An 18,571-nucleotide genomic window follows, 5' to 3' on the forward strand; every position below is an offset into this window, starting at 1 on the left:
CCTCCTGCTGCAGGCTGGAGCACATGGAGTGAGAGCAAACTGCCTGGGCTTCATCCCTGTGAGACACAGGCTCCTTTTTGGGCTCTCCAGTCTGCAGAAGGATGGCAAAGGTGCCTCATGTCAAGTTTGCTTGGTGGGCAGAGCCCTTCCAGCCCCTGGGGGCAGGAGAAGCACAGCTGGTCCTGCTGAGGAGGTTCCCATCCCAGTCCTTGTTCCATGCACACAGAGCCCACCTGGAGCACTGGGTGCAGCTCTGGTGCCTGGATAAGGAGGATGTGGAACTGTTGGAGAAATCCAGAGGAGGCCATGGAGTTGCTGGGGGCACTGGAGCACCTTCCCTGTGGAGAGGGCTGGGGCTGTTGAGGCTGGAGGAGAGAAGGTTGTGTGGAGACCTCCCAGCACCTTCCCAGGGTGTGAAGGGAAGGGGAGAGGATTCTTTGTCAGGAACTATGGTGACAGGATAAGAGGAATGGGATCAAACTGAAAGAGGGGAAATTTAGATTATATGTTAGGGAGGAAATTCTTCCCTGTGAGCGTGGGCAGGCCCTGGCACAGGTGCCCAGAGCAGCTGGGGCTGCCCCTGGATCCCTGGCAGTGCCCAAGGCCAGGCTGGACAGGGCTGGGAGCAGCCTGGGACAGTGGGAGGTGTCCCTGCCATGGCAGGGGTGGGATGGGATGAGCTGTAAGGTCCCTCCCAGCCCAAACCATTCAGTGATTCCATGATCCCATGCTTGCCTCTGGGCTGGGCCATGCCACGGTGGCCGTGGGGATGCTCTGGTGGCCCCACCTTGGTCAGGCACAGGAGGAGGAGGAGCTGGAGGTGCTGTGCAGCCTGTGCTGGGTCTGACACCCAACCTGGGCCTGGCACTGCCAGCCTGAGGGTCCTGGTGCCCAGAGCCAGCTCCCAGGGCAGCAGCCCATGGCCTTTGTGGCTGTGCTCACAGGGGTCCCAGGATGAGGGAAGAGATGAGGATCTGACTCCATGTTCCAGAACACTGATTTATTATTTTATCATATATATTATATTAAAACAACACTAAAAGAATAGAAGAAAGGATTTCATCAGAAGGCTAGCAAGGAAAGGCAGGAAAAGAATGATGATAAAATCTTGTGACTGACCAGAGAGTCTGATACAGCTGGGCTGTGATTGGCCATTAATTACAAACATCCATCATGGGCCAATCCCAGATGCACCTGTTGCATTCCACAGCAGCAGATAACCATTGGTTACATTTTGTTCCTGAGGCCTCTCAGCTTCTCAGGAGGAAAAATCCTAAGGAAAGGATTTTCCATAAAATGTGTCTGGGACAGTCCTTCACCATGGACTCGCTCTGCATCCCAGCACCTTTGGGAACAGGGACCCTGCCAGGGTTCAGGTCTGCCCTGGGTGGGCACCAGGACCTCTCCAAGGCTGACACAAGGCTTCTGCTCCCAGCAGGTGCTGCAGCTGTCAGGGACCTACCTGGGCTTTGTCCTTTCCTTTCCTTTAATCCTTCTCTCAGCATTGCTCATCAGGGCTGTTTCCCCTCCACTCCATCACTCAGCAATGATAACACAGATGTAGCCAAGTGTCCTTCTAGCCCTGTTGGGGCATTCATGGCCCCACAGCTCCGGGTGGTGCCACAGGAGGTTCCACAGGTGAGGAGCAGACTCTCCCCACACACCCTGGCAGCGTGGGGGGCTGTGTCCTGCTGGGGCAGTGGGATGTTGTGGATATTCCCCATTTCTGTGGGAGCCAGGCATGGCACCCCCCTGGGGCAGTGCTCAAAGGGTTAACAGCACCGAGGTGCTGCTGCTGAGCTTTGTTAAACCCCTTATTACACCCCACAGCGCTGCTAATTATGTGCTCATTAACCAAAGTCAATTAGCCAGGGCTCTCCCTGCTCCTGCCTCTTCACATCCCTGTCCATCATTAGCCCAAAGTCTGGGAATGCCTGCCTTGGTCCTGCCCCTGCCTCCAAAGCTTTTCCAGAGCCTTTTGAGGATCCAACCAGTGTCCTTTGACTTGAACTGGGAGCTCCACAACTCATCCTGCCCCAGAACACCACCCTGCCTTTGGGTGGGTGCCAATATCCCTCTTCAAATATGGAAAAAATTACCATGACAAGGAAAGCAATAAATTCTTCCCCACGTTCAAAAGCAAGGGATTTGCTTTGTGGGAAGAGAGATTTAGGTTATCTGCCTGGAATTTAAAGGTTTTTAAAGGGAGCTTAGGCACACAGGCAGGGTTTAGGGGGAGCTCACCCTGCCCTGAGGCTTCTTGAGACCCGGCTACTGAATTTTCCAGTGCTGTTCATAACAGACCCAGGGTTCAGAGCAGGGGGAAGCTCCCCCAGCCCCAGCAGCCCTGCCTGGCCCAGAACCCCAGGTCCTGACCCTCCAGGCTGGGCTGAACCCCGTGGCTGAACTGGATGTGTCCTTCCAGCACTTGAAGAGGCAGGTAAAAATGGAGAGCACCTAATTGCAAAGGCAGAGAGTGACAGGACAAGTGGGAATCGATTTGAACTGAAAGAGAAGAAATTTAGGTTGGATATTGGGAAGGATTTTTTCTCCTGAGAAGCTGAGAGGCCTCAGAGGAAAAGAAAACCAATAATTATCTGCTGCTGTGGAGTGCAACAGGTGCATCTTTGATTGGTCTCATGTGGTTGTTTCTAATTAATGGCCAATCACAGTCCAGCTGTCTCAGACTCTCTGAGAGTCACAAGATTTTATTATTATTCCATTCCTTTCCTTGCTAGCCTTCTGATGAAATCCTTTCTTCTATTCTTTTAGTGTAGTTTTAATATAATATATCTCATAAAATAATAAATCAGCCTTCTGAAACATGAAGATTCTCATCTCTTCCCTGGTCCTGGGACCCCTGTGAACACCAGCACAGGGGTGGGTTAAGATGGCCTTTAAGGTCCCTTGATCCCAAACCACTCTGTGTCTGTCTCTGTGAGGGTGGATGGCAGGCTCAGCTCCCAGTCACTTCCCTGGAGCAGCAATTCCAGCTCCATGACAATTAGCCAACAGCTGGAATACCAGTTAAGCACAGCTGCCATCATGCAAATTTAGAGATTAGTAGGGATTAAAGTGGTTTGGAAAGCCCCACAATTTCTCATTAATGCTCCAAGGTCTCTAATAGCCAACTGCCTCCATTCCCCAGATGGCCCCACATGCCCAGGGCTGCAGAGGGGTCACTGTGCCCTCTGTGGTGCCCCAGAGCAGCCAGCAGCCCTTGGAGAGAAGCAGAAGTGCTTCTCTTCTGCTCTGCAGAAATGTAGGGAGGTGGCCAGAAAGCTGTCAAAATGTGGTTATTGCTTTGCACAGTTGCCCTTAAATTGGCAAGGTCACCTTTCAGTGGCTCCTTGGGGTGCTGCCCCACAAACCTCCTCAGTGGGGGCCTCCAAAGGGCTCCAAATCCACGGCCACAGTGACCCAAAGGTGACAGAGCTGGGGTTGGACTGCAGGGGGAGGGACAGCATGGGTGGCACCTTCCTTCAGAGGGGACAAACCACAGGCACCTGGTGGCACCAAAACCCCCAGTGATGATCCCTTCCAGACCTTCTCTCAGGGCTGAAAACCTCCTCTCTGAGATTCCAGAGGCTCAGGGCCACTGACCTGCCACACACACAAAGAATAAATCTCAGAAACTCTCCCTGGAGGAACTCCTGTCTCCTTGCTGCCACAGACATCTTTTATGGAAAATCCTTTCCTTAGGATTTTACCTCCTGAGAAGCTGAGAGGCCTCAGGAACAAAATGTAACCAATGGTTATCTGCTGCTGTGGAATGCAACAGGGGCATCTGGGATTGGTCTCATGTGGTTGTTTCTAATTAATGGCCAATCACAGGGAGCTGGCTCAGACAGAGAGCCGAGCCACAAACCTTTGTTATCATTCCTTCCTATTCTATTCTTAGCCAGCCTTCTGATGAAACCCTTTCTTATAGTTTTAATGTAATATATATGATAAAATAATAAATCAGCCTTCTGAAACATGGAGTCAGATCCTCATCTCTTCCCTCAGCATGAGACCCCTGTGAACACGGTCACACCTTGCCATGATAACTCCAGAAAGGTTTTCATAATATTCCATTTCCCCCCTTATTTCAATCATTGTGTATTTATTATGAAATTAATTACTTTGATATTGCAGAGTGAGAAGAGGGTGGGGCAGGTGAGGATGTGGTGGGAGAGGAGAGAGGGTGGAAAGCTGGGGAGGGCAAGGCAGAGGCCACACCCAGGATGTCCCCCAGAAAAAGGAGAGACTGCTTCAGCTCTACTTTTCATACGTTTTATTATAAAGAAAGGTAAGATAAGCATTGTGAACCGAATGTGCCAGGTGCTGCCAAAGCAGCACCCTCAAACAAAATAAAAAATAAAAAAAACCCCAAAAATGCACCTTATGAGAAACTGTAATTATGCTCTCTAATTTTTTCATAAATAGACAAAAATCATTGTCAGCAATTTTTTAAATAGATGGACATATGGCCGGAAAAAAAATAATAATGCCATACAACATGGATATAAATTGTCCATTTCTTGCTGTACAAATAATAGAAACAAGTTTGGCAGGCTTTTTTTGTTGTTTTTTTATACACATCTCCCTTCTATGTATAACTAAAAAATGTGCTACAATTAATATAAAATGCTTTTACTATAAAGTAAACTACTAATTTCTTTCACAAAAAAATCTTAAAGATGTCTTTAGCACAGCTCTAAAACACTTAGTAAACTACTTACAACTATCCAACAAATTATATTTTCATGATCTCTTTCACATTTGTCCTCTCATAGTTTGCCTTCTGCTCTCTCCCCCACCTACCTAGCAATAGTTTTTATTTATTTTTGTAATTTTTTTTTCGCCAGACCATCCAAGGCCTTTGCATGTACAATATTCACACAAACTTCACATTTTCTTGCACAAAGTTTAGTGCTGTTAGCAAGTCAAAAGAGTGCATCCTCCTACTGAGCTGGCCTAATGCTGCAGGACACCAGACCTGGGTTTATGCTGCGTCTAAAAGCAGTTCACTAGGAAAATAGTCCGTAGCTAAGCTGATGGCAAGCAGAAAAACGGTGTCCTTAGTTTAACTTCATCATTTTTTTGTTGGTTTTGCGCTTGTTTTATTATTTTTATTTGAATTTTCTCTCTTTATTTCTTTTTTTGTTCTTTGCGATTTACGAGGTGGGGTATTTTTTTTTGGGGGGGGGGATGGAGTGGGAGGGGGGAAACTTCCACAGAAAGTAGACTTATTTTTTTTTGTTTTTTAGAGTTCAAAAAGAAAAAGAAAAAAAAAACAAACAAGAAAACTGCTCTTAGAGCCTGGAAACGAAGCCAGCGCCGAGGTGCGGTGGAGCCGCGCCGCCCGTCCGACCCGCTCGTGCCTCCGGGGCTGGAGCATTGACCCTCTCAAGTGTCCTTCTCGTGAGCCTCCTCCAAAGGGTGCTGAGCCTTAGGTGAGGTAGAGTGCCTTGTCCCTTGGCAGCATGCTGTAAGAGAGAGCAGAGGCAGTGAGACAGCAGGAAAGGCACAGCTGGCACAGCTGGCACTCGCTTTGTGCCACCCCGTGGCTTTCAGGGTGATGCTGTTTGCATTTTTATTCTTTCGTATTGATGCCTTGAGTTTTTAGCTTTTATAGTTCCCAGACCCTGTACTGGACTAGTGTATAACATAGAGACACTCTATGCAGGGTGTCAGTAAGTTCTCTTCACTTTTTGGTCAGACAGAACAATCCTTTTCCAGAGTGCCTTGTCCCTTGGCAGCATGCTGTAAGAGAGAGCAGAGGCAGTGAGACAGCAGGGACGGCACAGCTGGCACAGCTGGCACTCGGTTTGTGCCACCCCGTGGCTTTCAGGGTGATGCTGTTTTCATTTTTATTCTTTTGTATTGATGCCTTGAGTTTTTAGCTTTTATATTTCCCAGATCCTGCATTAGTGTATAACTCTGAACTCCACACAGAGTGTCAGTAAGCTCTCTTCACTTTTTGGTCAGACAGAACAATCCTTTTCCAGATGGGAACCAAGGGCATCATTGCAGCCTCAGGCCCAAAAAGTATAACCAAAAGTGAACTGGGGGGAGCAAACTGGGGGAATGTGACTTCATTACCTGAAGCTGTAATTGGACAATTAACCCCTGATAGGCAAATAGACCAAACTTATATCTGTGTGAAAACCTCATGACCATCATCCATTTTGGGTGTAGCCTCAGCCAGGCTCTTGCACTGCCCAAGGTGTATCCATTGAAGGCCTTCAGTAAATACCTACTTTATTCTTTTAACTCTGTCTAGTCTCTGTTCTAGGGAGCCTCTCCAAGGCCTCAATTTGTTCTCTGCATTCTTTACACATATATTTGTAGCCTGTTGTATTAGTGGCTGGTTTTCCCTGTAGTTTTTCATGCCCTTTCCCAAGGTAGAAAGACAAAACACATTCCAAAGCCCCTGTCCTATGTTGGTTCTCCCTGGCAACCAAGGTGGAAAAACATCTTTTCAGACACATTTTCATCAACAAAGTACCAGTACCATGTGAGGGAGGGGAAGACTTAGACGGGGATTGACCCATGGGTGGGAATTTCATCCCCACTTGAGCTCCTAATTGGTGCTTCTTGTCAATGATGCTAATTTACCAAACTTATAAAACTGCCTGCACCCCCATGGGGATGGGCTTTTGTGGACATTTTTCCATAACTGTCCCTGAAGGCCTCCAATAAAGACCAGTTTTCATATCACCTCCTGTACTAATATCATCTCAAATGTGAGTGTTGTTTCGTTTACAGGTTGTGAAGGCATCAAGGGCACAAAACACAGGGTGGGCTGCACACAGAGGGATCACAGCAGGACCATTCAGGTTGGAAAACCCCTCTAAGATCAAGTCCAACCATTCTCCCAGCACTGCCAAACCATGTCCCCAAGGGTCACATCCACGTGGCTTTTAAAGCCCCCCCAGGGATGGTGTCTCCACCACTGCCCTGGGCAGCTCTTCCAGTGCTTGACCACTCTTTCCCTGCAGAATTTTTTTTTGCAAATACCCAATCTAGACCTCCCCTGGTGCAACTTGAGGCTGTTTCATCTTGTCCTGTGAGCCCAACCCTCACCTGGCTACACCCTCTGTCAGGGGGTAGCCCTGACCTAACCCTAGTGGGTAACCCTAACTCCAACCCTAAATTTCAGGCTGTAGTTGTAGAGAGTGAGAAGGTTCCCCTGAGAGTTGGATGCAATTTTATTTCTTCCTGAATTTCAGCTCTAAGGGCTACAACATCAGATTCTTCCTGTGGCTTGGTGGGGCTGCAGGGCAGGGCCAGCTCTGGGGTCCCTGCAGATGCCACCAGCAGGATGTTGGAATGCTGTGCCTGGGATCACTCCCAGGGCCACCATCCCCTGCTTCACCACACCTGAGGCTGAGCCAAGCAGGTTTAGAGAGTTAATTTTAGATCAAATGTGCTCATTCTCACACAACATAAGGAGAGCCCAAAGAGGGAGCCCAGACACTCATTTTTTTTGGGACATAGTAGAGAGAGAAGTGGCTGAAGTCCCTCTCCCCTGGCTGTGATCTGTGGAGGTTTTGCTCTGAGATTCAGGACTTTCAATGGGACACACACAATGGAAACATCACCAGCTCCATTAAGACATCTTGGCCTTAAAGAGTATTAAAAGTTAAAGGTCTTGGGAGGTTCTGGTGTGGGTGTGTTTGTGAGTGGAATAATAGGGAAGGGGCAGACAGCAGAACAGGGCTGGTGTTGATAGAGCTGTCTTCTGATAGAGTCAGGAGCCCAGCCTCTGCTAAACTCCACATTTTATAATCAGCATTTAAAATGCACAGCCTTCCCTCCTGCACTCAGAAAAGATTTAATGCCACTGAGCAGCAGTGAGGTATTCCAGTCCTAAAACTTCATTAATTTTACACAGCACGCTGCAGAGCATTTCCCAGTTCATTACAAAGTATTACCATAAATAATTGAATCCAAAGTAAGTGCAGTTGTGATGGGTTATCTCTGCCTTTTTATAGTGTTTGCTCATTTAGCTGCTGATTTGGAAAATTCCCCCCTTTGGAGAGGATCAGTTCATTGTTGGAAGGAATTAGGGAGGTTATAAATGGCTGGATCTAGTGGCTGTACTTGGATTTTTGTGCCTGGACAAGGTGTAAGGGACAGTGCCCCATCCTTTAGCCTAAATGAGAGTGGGAAGAGGGGGGCAAAGTTGCTAAAGGATGACAAAAAGAACCTAATCCATGCCTTAAAACAAGAGGAAGGGTATAGAAAGATGAATCCAGTTCAGTGTTATCCCAAAAATACCTAAATATGAAGAGACAAAGGTAAATCACAGAATGTTTTAGGATGGAAGGGACACAACCCCTGGAGAAAGTTTTTTTTTTTTTTGGAGAGATTTGTAATCAGAAGAGAGATTGTGGAGAGATTTGTAATCAGAAAACAAGGCAGAAAAAACAAGGGAGGTGCTCTGAGGAGTTAAGATTGAATTAGGGATTAAGAAAGGTTTGCACATGATTGTAAACCAAGCTGCACCTCTGGTGGAGGTGAGACAGCTCCCGTGGAGAAAATCCCTGTGGAACAGAGGAATTCAGTGCCTGGGAAAGAGCAAGTGCCAGGATCAGGCTGTCAGGTGAGGGAGACGGGACTAGGAAAGGAGTTTGTGATGTGCTGGCAAAAAAGCACTGAAATTGTGTGCTGCAGTCACTTGTGGGAAGTGATAGTCAAACACCAAGCAGGAGCTGAGAAATGCTCCCCATGTCTTTGCTCACAATCTAGGACAGCTTGGGCTTCAGCCCAGAAAGAGCCAGGGAAATTGGATGGAAGTCAGTAAGCACAAAGTCATTAAGAATAGGGAGAGCAGGAGGTAAGGAACATTTAAAACTCTCTCTCCAGCATGGCTGAGTTAGGAATTTAGGAGTGTCTGCTCACAGGATCCCAGAATTTGCAGGGCATGAGGGAAGAAGTGTCATTTGATGGCATTTTAAGTAGCAAGCATAGGCTGGGAAACAAAAATCCCTACAGCAGCTCCCTTATTAGATAGAGAAGGACAGAGAGAAAGACAACCTTGTCAGTTTTTCAGAAGTTATCTGGATGACAAACACAAAAGAAAACGAGGCTTGGGAGGTTTTACCCCAGCTAACCCAGTGCCAACAGATGTTGGAAGCTAAAGAAATATCAAGGTTAGACATGAAATAAAATTCCTAACCCAACAGGGCTGTCTGTGTGCTGGGGAGGTTGGGATGATCCACTCTCCCAGGAATCTGGGGCTCTGCAGCTGAGTCACATTCCATCAAGGAGCAATCCCTTCTCTTTCCAGCCAGGTTTTGCTCCTCACAGTGCTGCTTTAATTGCAATTAAGCTGAATGCACTTCTGAGGTTGAAATGGGCCAGAGGCTTCCCAAAGAGTCCTAGGGCAGCACTGATAGACCAAACCTATGGAGACAACATCCCTTTATCACTGCTGTGCCCAGGATCTGCTGAGGGCTGGACCCACCCAGCTAATGGAAGGTGCTGTGGAGGAGCCCAATGACAACTTTGAATGTCACTTGGAAACTAGTACAAAGGAGAAGAGTCAGGGAGATCATGGAATCCTAGAGTGGATTGGGTGGGAATGGGCCTTAAAGCTCATCTTTTTCCCATGGACATCTTCTATTATCCCAGGCTGCTCCAAGCCCCAATGTCCAGCCTGGCCTTGGGCACCGCCAGGGATCCAGGGGCAGCCCCAGCTGCTCTGGGCACCCTGTGCCAGGGCCTCAGCAGCCTCACAGGGAACAATTCCCTCCCAATATCCCATCTAACCCTGCCCTGGCAGTGGGAAGTTGTAGGAGGATAGAATATAAGAAAATAAAGGTAGTAGACAAAGTAATCTTACCCCTAAGGAGTTGCAACTGGGTTAATTATTAAAGATTAGGAGCAGGCCTGACCTTAACAGGCCACAGCTGTAGCCAATAAGAAGCAGAGTGCTCTAAGAGAGTGGGGTGGCTGGGTGAGAAGGGAACTGGAGTCAATTGGCTACTGTGAGAAGAAGGAAGGGTTGGTGCTTAGAGGAGCTGCCCATGAGAAATGTCAAGGAGGTATGAAACTCTTGTAATAAGGGGACAACAGCATGGAGCCTTTGCAATACAATGACAATAGGAGCCATTCCCCCTTGCCCCATCCTTCCTTGCCCTGGGTGAGGAGATCCAGATCATCTCTTCTCTTGGCTTGTGAGCAGCCTTGAGGCAGCTGCAGCTGCCTGGGACTGCTCCAGGTGATGCACAGGGGGCACTGAGGCTGCAAATCCCAGGGCAGCAGAAGCAGGAGGTGAGGACACTGCTGGCACACCAGGTTTGCAATAAATGAGAACAATCCAGCTTTGGGCACTGGCTGCCTTTAGTTACAGGAGATGGCTCTTTCCTCAGCAGACACTTTGACATTTTCAGTGCACTAAGCACTTTCTGCAGGACTGATCTCTATCCATCTGAGTTCCTTGCTGTTATCTACTCTAATAATTATCTGGAAGTCTCTGCATAATCTGTCTGGTTTTAGAATTACTTCTTTTTTTATTTTTTTTTTTCCAGGAAGCTGTGATAAACCCATGAAATTTGATATTTCTGCTGTGACAAAGGCATGAAATGCATGAGCTTTGATCATGAATTGCATGGGCCCTCTGCTTACAGTGTGGCACTCCAGCCAGATGTCACAGAGCTTGTTTTAGCAACACAGGACTCAGTCCCCACTGCTATGGGAGCATTTCACCTGTTTCTGGAGTGCCCTGGGCTTTCTGCATGGCACCCAGGCAGTGGGATTTGCAGAGGGGATCAAATGTTTTCCCAGCTGATCCCTTGAGAAGTGATGCTTATTTCTAGGGGAGTTCATTCCTGGGATTTCCCCAGCACCTCTGGAAATGGGGATCCATGTGCCACAGCCCCCCAAGCACCTGCAGCATTCTGCCCATGACATGTGAAGTGACTTTTACAATCAGGTCCTGGTCATGTTCCCTCTTCCAGGCTGTCTGCAGAGACTTCAGGAAGGAGCATGCAAAGGTCAGACCCATCCATGTCCCTGAGCCCCTGGGGCAGGCAGACAGCAGGGATATTCTAATGGATCAGGCAGTTATTTATTGCCCTGGAAGAAATAAATGTCTGTACACTCTGTGCCCAGCCCAGCAGTTGTGAGTGCTCTGCTGGCACAGACAGATCTGTGCTCTGAAAAGCCTGGGAGCTGGTTCTTATTTTATTATTTCTGGTGAAAGCACTGTGTTCCAGCACTTGAAGGAAATCAATACCCCAACCATCTCCAGTCTCCTCCACAGCCTGCTGCCACAGAGAATGTTCTAGAGCACAACAGAGCCTCCAGACCACTCGAGCTGAGCCAAGAGCAGGGGGCTAGGCAGAGGCTGGAAATGGCTTCCACACACTCCCTGCTGCCCAGCTTTAAGACTACCCTGATATTTTAATTTACTGGGGATTTCCAGCAGCATTAAAGGGACCTTCACGCTGGCACATTCATGTCAGAGCTTGTAGGGCATGAGGGGAAGATGTCTGCAGATGTCAGTGGGTGTTAGGAAGGGTGAAAGTTTGACAAGAGTCTCACAGGTATGTGTGCTTAGCAGAAAGATTTTTGAATGCAGAGCCTGATGAAGGAATAGGAATGAAAGCAAGTTTTGATATAGAAGGAAAGAATTGCTGAGCCAGTCTCACTGGCTAACCAAGGAGGCAAAGGGTGTGTGAGTTAGAAGGGGTTTTTATGGCTTACAGCAAAGGATAAACCCACCCCAAACAAGAAGATGTTTTTACCAAGCAGGAAGAGAGCACAGGCAAACAAGGCAGCAAAGTTGGAGGTAGAAAACAGGTTTCAGAATTTTCCACTGCAAGAAAACTGAAAAACAACTTCTAGCTTAAACTGTAATGCACTGACTTTTAGTGACTGGAGAACAGTAACATGAATATGGTAATTACAGTAGTTATGATGGGCTATAGATAATAGTTAAGGTTTTAGATTGGTTCTACTGTGTTAAGATGCTCAGCAAAGAAGAGTAAATAATGCATTGTAACCTAAACCAAAGGGTCTCCAGGGCTGCCTGCAGCTGGAGCTGACAGCTCTGGGCACAGCTCTGTCACCCACAACCCTGGGCTGCTGGAACACCTTGGATGGAATAAACTGCATTTTGGAGAGCCCCTGGAGTCCCACATCCCTCATTTCAGCTCTTACAAGTGGGGCTTTCCTGCATGGTGCAGGGGGATGGAGCATTGTGTGGCTCTAGGGAGGATGGAGGATTTGTACACCAGCCCCAGGAATGGAAAGGGTCCTGCTGGTAGGGACAATTATGGGAGGCTGTGGCCTCAGTGATAAGAGCAATTGCTTTAGGAACAGAAGAACATTGCTTATCATAGAACTACAGAATAGTCTGGGTTGGAAGGGGACTTAAAGCCCATCTCAATCCATCCCCTGCCATGGACAAGGACACCTTCCACTGTCCCAGGGTGCTCCCAGCCCTGTCCAACCTGTCCTTGGGCACTGCCAGGGATCCACGGGCAGCCACAGCTGCTCTGGGCACCCTGTGCCAGGGCCTCAGCACCCTCACAGGGAAGGATTTCTTCCTCACATATGATCTAAATTTCTTCTCTTTCAGTTTAAAACCATTCCCCCTTGTCCTATAACTATCTTCCTTTGCAATTAGTTGCTCTCCAACTTTTTAATAAGACTCTTTAAGCACTGGAAGGCCACGTTGAGGCCTGCCCTTATGGACATAGCTGCTTTCAAACCTCCAGGAACTCTGCTGGGGAGACTGCTCCATAAAGAAATGTGTCTAACCCTCCCATGGAATGGAGATAAATAAAAAAAGAGGAAAAAAAAAAAAAGACAACTTTTCATATCCAATGAAGAATTTATCCATGAATTTTAAGCTACCTGCTTCCATAGCATCCCTTCAGTGAGCCTACAGAGCTGAGGGAGCCTTGAGCTGCCCTGAGCACAACTGGGCACACATTTTAGGGCAGGCAGGGAGCTGTGGGGCACTGTCCCAGCCCAGCTGTGCACTAGCCATGAGCTGCTTTGTCTACTGGCCTGCAGTGGTTGACCCCACACTCCCTGCTGGGGTAGTCGCTGTCCCACTCAGTGCCTCCTGGGGGGTTTGATGCTCCAGGAGAACGGGGTCCAACACTGTTCTGGAACTCAGACGAAATGTGGGAGAAGTCCTGCAGGGTGGAGAGGAAAAGGAAGGTTACAGGGGCATCCAAAGCAGGACAAGTACAGATTTAATAGTAGTGCATAATCACATTTACAGGCATTGTCCCCCAAACCTGTCAGTTCAGAGCACAGGAGGAGCCCCAGGGACAGAGGGAGGTCCAAGCCCAGACATGGTGTCAGTGCAGCAGCACATTTCATATCCCTTCTCCCTGCTCTTTTTGTCAGGACCCCGCTCCTTGGGGCTGGCAATGGCTGTGGAGGCCACAAAGCCACAACAGCCTTTGGGTTTTGGCAGTCTGGCCACCAAAGCAGTGCCCAGTGCAGTGCTGAGTTCCCCACCCTGTGCTCAGGAACCAGGGACAGCAACACAAGCAGCACTGTCCCCATGAGCTGCCACCACTGGCAATTCTGCAAAGACACTGAGGGGCTGCTCTAGCTGAAAGCTGATCAGTTTTCCCCATTTTTTGGGGTGGGTTTAATGAAATTTATATCCATTAGGCAATGTATATAAACCAGATTCATGACACTTACCTGGCAAAGAACATGATTTTTTCCAAAATATCCAAATTAGGGCAATGGGGGTGGGGTATTTTTTTTTTATTTTTATATTTTGTTCACAAACTATGTGGAATGAAGTTTCACAAAAGGCTGCCCTCAGCAGCAGCTCCTACCCCAGTGAGTGAGTGTGAGGATCCCCTATAATGCCCTCACCAAATCACAGAAGCCACTTTGGCTGTGCAGAGCTAAGCCCAGTCCCTGTGCTGGAGAAGTCAGGGTCATTCAGGCTGCAGAAGACCCCCAAGATCATTGAGTGCAGCCATTAACCCAGCACTGCCACCCCACCACTAAACCCTGTCCCCAGGTGCCACATCTACACATTTTTTTAAAGCTTCCAGGAATGGTGACTCCACCACTTCTCTGGGCAGCTGTTCCACTGCCTGATAACCCTTTCAACAAAGACATTTTGTTTAATTTTCAATCTAATCATTCTCTGGCACAACTCGAGGCCATTTCTTCTTGTGCTGTCCCTGTTCCTGGGAGCACAGCCTGACCTGGGGCTGTCCCCTCCTGTCAGGGAGTCACAATGTGAAAAATGTGTATTTTATGATTGGCTTTTAGCAAATATTAAAATGCATATTATATGTGTTATGTTAGAAAGTTATGCTGTAATAATTTTTTTTAGTAGTGTGTTAAATATAATTTTAGGTTATAACAAAATAGTTAAAATAGAAACCATGCTATGTAGGATACTTTTTAAAAGAGAGGACTTGCAGATAGCAGCCACAGGACACCTGAATCTTTCAGAGAAAGAGAATTTATTGCTCCATTATCAGAAGAAATGAACTTCTTCCTGCCTCACTCAGCCGAGTTAGGATTAAGAGGAAGAAGCTGAGGATGAACAGACAGAATCCTGTGTTTGAATGGAATTTATGCATCATGCATGAGGTGTATGAATATGCAACAGGCTGTTGTTTTTAAGGGTTAATGCTCTGTTAACATGGGTCCTTTTTTGGGCTTATTTTGCCCAGAAAAGGTACCCAGACTGTCCATAACTCTTTGTTTTTATTGTCTCATATTGTCCTAATCCAAATTGTCTAAATTACTATTTACTCTAATTATATTACTATTTTATAACCATTTTATTACTATGAAACCTTTAAAAATTTTAAAAAACCAAGCGATTGGCATTTTCCACACCCAAGGAGGTCCCCCCTGAGCCCCCTTTTCTCCATGCTGAGCCCCTTTCCCAGCTCCATCCCCCCATCCCCAGCACTGACCTGCTGGCCGGGCGGCGAGGCGTTGATGGGGGGCTGTACCTGTAGTGCCATGGGGGGGGACAGGAGGGGCTGCTGGGGGACCTGCTGCATGCTGAGGGGCTGGGGCAGGAGCGAGCTCTGCGGGTGGTGCAGGGACAGCTGCTGGTGGAGCGGGGGGCTGATCTGGAAGGAGGGAGGTGGGGAGGCACTGATGCTGGGCAGCAGGGGCTTGGAGGGCAGCGTGCGCGACAGCCCCGCGTGAGGGTGCCCGCGGTAGCTCTGCAGCTCCGATGGCGACAGGAAGGAGCCCAGGCTGGGGTAGGGAGAGGATGCCTGAGGAGGCATGGGGTACATGGGCTGCTTGGGAGGGATCATCTTGGATGGGGGGTTGCTCTGGGTGCTTTTCGTCTCCCCCTGGTCAGCAGAGCTCTGTGGGGAAACAGAGTGGGAGGTGGTGAGGAAGGGAAAGAGGAAAGATTGAAATGCATCCTGAGATATCCACCAGTGCAGATGGCCCCCCATGGGCTATTTCTCCCAGGGATTGTCTTAGCAAACTCTTCACTAAACATTGCCCTGCACTGTCACAGACATCTTTTATGAAAAATCCTTTCCTTAGGATTTTACCTCTTGAGAAGCTGAGAGGCCTCAGGAACAAAATGTAACCAATGGTTATCTGCTGCTGTGGAATGCAACAGGTGCATCTGGGATTGGCCCATGATGGATGTTTCTAATTAATGGCCAATCACAGCCCAGCTGGCTCGGGCTCTCTGTCCAAGCCACAAGCTTTTGTTATCATTCTTTCCTATTCTATTCTTAGCCAGCCTTCTGATGAAATCCTTTCTCCTATTCTTTTAGTATAGTTTTAATGTAATATATATGATAAAATAATAAATCAGCCTTCTGAACCATGGAGTCAGATCCTCATCTCTTCCCACAGGGATCATGCTAAGACCCCTGTGAGCACAATCACACTACATGACACCAACTATGTGGTAGCCTACTTCCACCACGTACTGTCTATAGGAGTAGTGTTTCCTAGCAGGCTTTACCCACTGATTCCCTCTATTCACTGGGTACACCCTCCACTCAACATGGATCCCCTGCTCCTCTCCCAGCTGCCCCATGAACTGCCAGCTCTGCAGGAGCTGGGTGCCCACAGCCTGGGTGCAGCATCTATAGCTGGAAAATGAACCCCAGTAACTCAGCTGTGCCTTTGGCAGAGCCTGCAGCATCAGGGAGAATGAACCTGGTGCCTTGGGTTTTATCTTTTATATTTTTCAGATTCTGTGCTGCTTTAGTGTGTGGGTCTGGGCTTCATATTATGGGATGGTGAGCTCTGTGCACAGAGCAAGGAGACAAAACAATTCCTGCTCCAGCTGGGACCAAGGACAAATGATCCAAATCTCAGCCCCAAGAGCACAAACCCCGTGGGCTGGAGAGAGAAAAACAAGCAGGGTGGGACTGCAGGGGCTAAAGCTGGAATGGGACAATGAACTGCAAGATGCAAATGGAGCAGAACCGATCCAAGGGAGAGACCCCGTGCCCGGCCGTGCATTTTGGGACCATTTTGGTTCATCTTGGGTGCAGCCCTGGCTGGGCTCTTGTGCTGCCCAAGGTGGATCCATTGAGGAGATCCTTTTAATAAATCCCTGCTTTATTCTTTAGCTCTGTCCAGTCTCTGCTCTAGGTCAGCCTTCCCAAGGCATCAAACAAGTGCAGAGACAAACTGCCCCCCAGCAATTCACTGCTTTGGGTGGCTGACAAACCCCTCCTGCTTCCAGCAGAGTACAAATGGGTCTATAAACCCCCTGCTTTCTCCATCCTGTGCATCCCTGAAGCCCTGGTGGGTCTATAATACACAGGACAATCATTTTGGCAGGACGGAGAGAAGGACAAGGGGAAATTTTCTGGGTTGGACAATGAGGGTTTTGTCCTGTGATGGGCCCTGATCCTTTCTCACCCAGCAGCCACACTGTGTTGCTTTGCTCAAAACAAAGTTTTGCAGAAGAGCAAATTGGAGAAATTGGGAAAAAACCCAAAGGCATAGAGCACATGCCTCTATGATTTCCATGCCTTGCACGACTCCTGCCCCACACTGCTGAGAGGCACGTTCAAGACAAGACCCTCAGAGGCTTGCAGGGGAACCAACAAGAGTTTTAAATCCTCAGCAAGTCCTTCCCATCCCCTTTTTCTGTCCTTGCTGCTGTTCTGGTGAGAAGTTAGCAGCTCCTGGTCTGCAGAGGGGCTCTGAGCCTTTCCAGCTCCTTATCAGCACATGGATCCTGCAGGTGAGGGGTGGTTTGGGAGATCACTTTATTTCCCAAGGCAGCTGAATGTGATCATTAGGCCCTCAGGATGTGGTGTAGTTCCAAGGAGTAGCTTTGAAGCTACTCACTACCCAAGGGCAGCATTATCCCTGAGCCAGGAGGATTTTGAGCTCCACAGGAGCCCCCCCAAACTACCAGGCAGCAAATGCTGTGTCCCCTCTCTGGAGGAGTGGAGGAGGGCAAGGTGTGGGGTCCCTTGGGATGAGCATCCACATCTGGGCCCATCACTGCTCCCCAGGGTGGTCTTGCAGCACTGGGAGCTCCTCTCTGAGCCTGAAATGCTCTGAAATGTCACTGTTAGGCACTGGAATGGGCTCTCTGAGCCTGAAATGCCCTGAAATGTCACTGTTAGGCACTGGAATGGGCTCTCTGAGTCTGAAATGTCACTGTTAGGCACTGGAATGGGCTCTCTGAGCCTGAAATGCTCTGAAATGTCACTGTTAGGCACTGGAATGGACTCTCTGAGCCTGAAATGCTCTGAAATGTCACTGTTAGGCACTGGAATGGGCTCTCTGAGGCTGAAATGTCACTGTTAGGCACTGGAATGGGCTCTCTGAGCCTGAAATGCCCTGAAATGTCACTGTTAGGCACTGGAATGGGCTCTCTGAGTCTGAAATGCCCTGAAATGTCACTGTTAGGCACTGGAATGGGCTCTCTGAGTCTGAAATGCCCTGAAATGTCACTGTTAGGCACTGGAATGGGCTCTCTGAGTCTGAAATGCCCTGAAATGTCACTGTAGTCACTGGAATGGGCTCTCTGGGTTTGGCCTGGCTGCACTGTGGTAAGGACCCATGTGCTCACATCCCATCAACCCATAATATTATGGGGTTGATAAACTCCATAAAACTCTCTAAAAGCTCCCTAAAACTCCCTAAAAACTTGGTCTAGGCTAAGCATGCACAGGAGAAGCAGCACCTGGTGTCCTGAACAGGTGGGACAGCCCAAGTGCATGGAGCAGGGTGCAGCAGGACACTGGTACCAGTGAGCCCAGTACTGGGTGTCGCCTTCCCCTGGGCCAGCCCCTGCTGCCACCTTGTCCTCCTGACCCCTTTGCTGCACTCACACCCCAAAAGCAGGCAAGGAACAGTGGGGACAAGCAGCAGGGACCCCTTCACCCCCCACAGGGACACTGATGAAACCCCCCCAAAGTAAACCCATCCAAAGTGGGGCCTCACTGCAGGGCTCTAAAGGCAGATGACAGCTGAGCTCCTGCCCTGACCGTGCCACAGAGCCCCTCTTTCAGCCCCTTGGGAAGGTGCTAATGCTTTGATCAGCTCTGATATCACAATTACACAGCATTTCTGATAAATGTGCTCCTCCCTGGAGGCTGCTGTGAGTTGTGCCCTGTCTGTG

General features: G+C 48.6%; 1 protein-coding gene across 2 annotated transcripts in view; it reads right to left on the reverse strand.

Annotated features, from left to right (window-relative positions):
- Positions 1-5,189: 5,189 nt before the first annotated feature.
- The window catches only part of TOX2 (TOX high mobility group box family member 2), a 177,498-nt gene continuing 164,116 nt past the window's right edge, over positions 5,190-18,571 (reverse strand). The window contains exons 7-9 of one of the 2 annotated variants that reach the window (XM_054644401.2): positions 14,913-15,320; positions 13,012-13,142; positions 5,190-5,471 (exon numbers count right to left, since the gene is read on the reverse strand). In XM_054644401.2, coding sequence (XP_054500376.1) covers positions 5,435-5,471; positions 13,012-13,142; positions 14,913-15,320 — 576 coding nt within the window. In that variant the 3' untranslated portion in view covers positions 5,190-5,434. Of the gene's footprint in view, positions 5,472-5,504; positions 5,749-13,011; positions 13,143-14,912; positions 15,321-18,571 lie in introns of those variants that run through there. The other variant, XM_054644400.2, reaches the window with a different exon arrangement.

Source organism: Agelaius phoeniceus, chromosome 17 (assembly GCF_051311805.1).
Source record: "Agelaius phoeniceus isolate bAgePho1 chromosome 17, bAgePho1.hap1, whole genome shotgun sequence".
Lineage (NCBI taxonomy): Eukaryota > Metazoa > Chordata > Aves > Passeriformes > Icteridae > Agelaius > Agelaius phoeniceus.